Source organism: Sinocyclocheilus anshuiensis, unplaced genomic scaffold (genome assembly GCF_001515605.1).
Source record: "Sinocyclocheilus anshuiensis isolate Anshui unplaced genomic scaffold, SAMN03320099.WGS_v1.1 C33228853, whole genome shotgun sequence".
Taxonomy (NCBI): Eukaryota; Metazoa; Chordata; class Actinopteri; order Cypriniformes; family Cyprinidae; genus Sinocyclocheilus; species Sinocyclocheilus anshuiensis.
Window position 1 is genome coordinate 1 of NW_015622107.1, and position 5,722 is coordinate 5,722.

Genomic DNA, 5,722 nt, shown 5'->3' on the forward strand with positions numbered 1-5,722 from the left:
TGGCGCTGCGATAATCCATAGTGTTTACACTGCCTCTGGCAGTCAGTAGGAATGAAACAGAACGACAGACAACAGATTATTGTCCGTTCAACTCGTACACTGGTCCTCATCTAGTCTTTTTTTTAACGAAGACAGAATAAGTTTATGCCAAGCTTATCATAGTTGTTCCCTTTTCTTATTAATATTAAACGTTGCCATGCAAAAAAATATATAAATTTATATATATATATATTTTTTTTTAAAGGTTTTCACTATAAATCTGCAATGTGTCATGTACTTAGTAATGTAATATTTATCTCTATTAATATCATGTTTTATTTGTGGTGACAAACTTCTAAACTATACACAATTTCATTGTAGTACTATAAGTTTTATTTTAGTGACTTAATTTTGTAAAAATTAAAAATAACAGTATCTGATTCTGAAGTCGAACTAGCACTGGCTTAATCACCATGGTAATGGCGAAAAATAATAATACTTTGCAGAAGAGACGGTGTGAAAATGCAGTTGGCCTCAGAGACAAACTATAATTGGTGTCCATGTCCAAAAGATGACAAAAATCCTTAGTGAGGGTGACAGTCCTCGGTGTGCAGCTGCAGTTGCTAATATAGTGATGAACAGAACGAGAAAAAAAAAGTCTAAATGCCTTTTAATAAAAATATCCATTAATAATTACAGTATGATAGTAGACTTGATAGTGAAGAAATTATAGTGATCATAAATAAGAAATATAATTCCTGTTCAAATGCTACACAGTGTAAGTATTCAACTGTACATATTGTAAAACAATACAAAATGGATATAATGTCTTTATATCCCTGAGGAACAGAAAGCGCATATTTATGTGCTCCCTTTAGCGTTTGAGCTAACCTTACAAAATGCTGCTTCCAGCAACAAAACCATCATGTTCTAGCTAACATCAGCAAAATTTCAGATGTAACAATTTTAATTCAATTCCTTTGTTATTTGTACAGACCAAAAAGCGTAGCCACTGTGACAGTATTAAACAACCATTTCTCATTCTTTTCATGCTGTTCTAGCCACCATAGTTCTAGCTTTAGGTACCTTATTGATGTAACAAGGAAATATAATTCACTAGGTCTGCCCATACTGCGCATGACTTTCTCTAATGTCTCTTTGTGTTTTCCTTCTGTTATTTGCTTATTATGGATTTAACTGGAAATTCATTTGAATCTGGGCTCAGATAGACCTCTGCTTGATTTGGATGAGAATCTATCTCATATCAAAAAAGCATCGTGCAAAAAAGACTTAAGTTTTTCTTTGTCATAGGCGCTCGGCACTGTGAGTGACTCCTTAAAATACTGAATCTCCACCTTGCCGGACTGCTTGGCGAGCGCAACACCAGAAAATGTGTTCTGTTTGGCTGGCTCACCAAACACTGCCATGGCTGTCACCCTGTGAAAAATAATTAGATAAGAGAAGATTTTAAAAACAGTTAAGCACCTGAAGTACCTGCTCTACCTCTGTAATTACACATGGAGGAATTAACTGACATATTATCTTACTGCATAGCACTAACTAAACTTTTTTCTATCAAATAAAAAAAATAAAAATCTAATATTTGATGTCCTGGCTTTTTACCGGTCATTGTGTATATTCTCAGTGACGAATGGCACATAATCCTTCACAGTCAGGTCCCAGATGTGAAGATCAGAGGCAGCATCCAGAACACAGAACACAGCTGACCGAGTCTTAGACCATTGCACAGACAGAATGGAAGCGCCACTGGAACATCCAGACCATTCCATCAACGGATCTTCTCTCAGGACAGAGTGCAATCGGACTGTTCCATCACTGCAGCCAACCTAAAGAGAGAAATTAATATAATATTCATATTCTTTCAGCTAGAACCTGTAAAAACTGGGAGTAAAAACACACTGGCTTCATCACTAATAACAGATCTCCACAAACACAGATATACATAAATACAGATACAGTACAAAGCAATAGAAGCTGCTCTTACCAAGAACAAAGGTTCCCCGGAAGGACTGAAGTCAAGTGCTGTGACCTCCACCGGTCTACAGCTATCAAACTGTGATCTGTAGAACTTTGGAAGAACTTTTAAGCTATGCCTTGTACCATGTCTAACCAGACCCTTCAATAATAAAAGAAAATAAAGAAACATCTTAAGACCAAGATGAAAGTCTATAGGAAACACCACCAACCCAAATATTCAATATCTTCAACAATTTCATGCAACACCCACCATGTTAGTACCAATGAAGTAATGGTTTGAGTCAGACAGGAGGAACTTTAGCTGAAGGCTCACAGGAGGTCCAAATCCCATTATAACATCTTGAGGTGATTTCTCAGTGGTCTGTAGAGAGGAGCTGTGGAGCAGTTTAACTTTACCACCGGGCCTCAGACCTACCAAGGCAGGCACAGCATTATTAAAATGAGAGAGGTCTAATAGATGTGCATAAAAATATGATTTCAGCAAGGATGATTTCAACTCAATTCATATGTATAGCGTTTTTACACACTGTTCAAAGCAGCTTTTTTTAAATTTTTTTTTTCAATTTAGGCTTACCTAGGTCTGTTTGAGAACCAGAATCATTTCCTTTGTGCAGCTCAACCACAACCTGTCAGAGACAAAATATACAACTTTATCAAATTAATCCCTTGTTACAAAAACACAGTGCCAACTGCCAAATGAAAGAGGGTTTAAAGTATAAAGTTACTGGTGAAATGCAGACATACCCAGAGAGTTAACACTCCATTTTCATCCAGAGATCCTAACTGGAATGACAGTCCCAGAGACTCTAGATTTTGCACAAGGAAACAAGGAATTTCTTTTAGTGATTTTCAAAATATACACTACTGTTCAAAGATTTTGGTGGGTAGTGGGTACAATTTTTTAAGTCTCTTATGCGCAACAAGATTGCATTTATTTTAAAATGTTTTAAAATGTAATTTATTCCTGTGATGGCAGTGTTGACTTCTCAGCTGCCATTACTCCAGTGTCACATGACCCTTCAGAAATCAATCTTATATGCTGATCTGTTGCTTGAGAATAATTTCTTCTTATCAGTGTTAAAAACAGCATGTGCTGCTTTCTTTAATGAATGAAACTTCAAAAGAATGGCAAATCTTTTATAAAACTATAAATGTCTTAACACTTTTAATCAAATTAATGCATTCTTGCTGAATAAATCTTTCAAAAAATGTTTTACTGACCCCAAGTTTTGAACTGTAGTGTATTTAATTTATTTTAAAAAATTATGTTAAACACATTACCATCTATGTCTGCAGTTAGTGTGCTCTTTGAACTTGTATCAGCAGTCGCCAGTACAGGTTCAATGGACACGACGGGAGAGAGATGACCCACCACTGAAAGCACAGCATCTGCAAGCACACAAAACACAGGTCAATTTAGTTTTAACCTGTGACCTGACTCCTAATACCTATATCTAAATCCAAGTAAGATAAACAGTTTTGCAAACGCTTGTGTTTTATCTATTATTTATTTTGATGGCACAGCAGCTGAAGCAGTGAGCATTGACTGACCTGTTGAGAAGGTCGGATAGCGTAGTGTCCACACCTCCTTGCCAACCACCAAGTTCAAGTGAGTGCCAGAATGTTCTCTGAGGTCCCATACCACCACTGAGCCTATTTCTGTACCAGCAAACACTAGTGTAACTTTACCAGGACTGAAACAACAACACCTTACCTGAGAGGGGTAAACAAATAGGAGAAAAAGATATAGATTTTTCGTGACTGTTATGGGAGAGCAGTTAATTTCAGAAACATCAACAATAAATTTTCATGATGCCAGTATGTTCTCCATACCTCAGATTCATAAAGAAGAATTTTTTGGGGTCTGGATGGCTCCCAGATGTTCCAAACACAGATGATTGTCTCACCGTCAAGACGTACAGCACTGCTTTTGGAGGAAGGAGGATGAACAGACAGAAGAGTCTGTCTCTGGACCTGAGAGAACTGCAGCAGACTCACCTGCCGACCTGCAGGTAGATGCACACATATACATGATTACATACAGGGTCTGTACCAAGTGTGCCATTCACTTCCTGAAAAGTGAAGCCAAAACATTTCGATCTACCCCTCTCCATGTAAATGAATGGGACGTAAATTAAACAAAACAAATAAAATTACATTACACCAAGTAAATTTTGTCCTAAGATGGTACCTGTTGTTTTAGGTAGTTCTTATCACACTCATGTATGTTTGAGTGTTCGTTTTTCTAACAAGTGTTTCGTTTTAGTTATTTGATGCTATAAAATCGGGGTGTGGCGTCATCAGCGCAAAATGACAGGGGCCATTTCTGGGACATTTTGTCTTAATTTTTCTACAATGGAAGGAAATGCCGAGACACGTCATCGATCTTTTTTATAGTCTATGATCTGTACATGTTCATCACCCTAATAAACAGTTTACAGTTCATATTTATTGACGTTGATCACTAAATGTGATGTTTGAAATTGAATATTGAATAATTGGATCCAAATGAATCCAAATTAACTGGAATTTAAACTGAAAATGAATTAGGTTAATGACTTTGCAGTAATAGAAATCAATGTACATTTACATGAATTCAAAAATCCTAGAACTAACACTGTCAACATTTATTCCATATCAAAATGTATTCTGAAGTACACATCATAATCACTGCTACTTATCGGTAAATGTAATTTTGGAAAACGTTACCATGCAGAAAGGGGAGTTTGGTATTGAGTTGAATGCAGCCATCACTAAAGGACAGTGCGTCAGTTTGAGAGCGAAGTCTTCTGACAGAATTACTCTCTGCCATATTTTCCTCTATCAGAACAGCCATCACCTGACATACAAATAAATAGTACTTTTAACTAAACTAGTACTTTATCAGACATGGGCGACATATGTATATATTGTTTATATATTTCTATGATATAATGATGCAAGAGCAAACTGAAATTTTTGAGTGTTTTTGCACTTTTGTGAAGATTAATTTGAGATATGTGCTGATAATTTAAAGAGTGTATAAGTGTTTCGAAATAAAAATAGACCCATTAACAACATTCTTTACCTGTGCAGCAGAACGTAAAAAAGTAGTCAGCCGTTGAGAATTAGTATTTATTCTTGAAGTGGATTCATCTGCACTATCTTCAGTTGCCTTAGACCCTGGTTACAGTTCAGAGAACAAAACAGAACTATATTTCCATTTGGTATTCGTTACTAATGATATTGAGTCAGCGATGAACACAATACCTCCACATGCTGCATTTGCTTCTGGTGGGTGTTGTGTCCATTTGTCTGTCATGTTTACTTCTTCTGTTTGTATATCTCGATCAGTGTTGTCTTCATTGCACTGCACATAAGCCTGGAGGCACAGTAGTCTCATGAGATTTTGAGCAGGGGTGAAAAAAATAGTTGACAGAAGATGTATAAAAGTGGCTTAATATATCACATTTGGTAGCTATAGAGTCAGATCTGTCCTGTGCTAATTCATTAATTCAATAGTCAGTCTCATGCTGACTATTATGGTCACGATATGGCTAAATACTTCAAATGTCACCATTGTCCTTTTGTAGCATGGAAGCACCTACAACTTCCTAGATTTCTAACCTGTTTTGTATTGGCTGTTCCAAAATTCTTGATGTACATGTCATACTCGTTGACCGGAGGCAGGTCCAGCAGAGAGAAGGTGATGGAGAAGTCTAAATCAATCAGACGCAGAAGTTCTTCACTGCGCTTCCTTCAAATC

The 5,722-nt window shown here is 36.6% G+C and overlaps 1 protein-coding gene across 1 annotated transcript; it reads right to left on the minus strand.

Annotated features, from left to right (window-relative positions):
• Positions 1-492: 492 nt before the first annotated feature.
• On the minus strand, positions 493-5,715 carry LOC107683362 (WD repeat-containing protein 60-like; the record flags this gene model as incomplete). Its single annotated transcript, XM_016479412.1, has 13 exons — positions 493-1,416; positions 1,603-1,826; positions 1,985-2,116; positions 2,228-2,388; positions 2,552-2,603; positions 2,722-2,783; positions 3,259-3,366; positions 3,529-3,691; positions 3,811-3,983; positions 4,687-4,816; positions 5,045-5,139; positions 5,227-5,338; positions 5,584-5,715. Coding segments are annotated over 13 exons (1,722 nt in total), but the record flags the coding sequence as incomplete, so codon positions are not given.
• Positions 5,716-5,722: the final 7 nt, after the last annotated feature.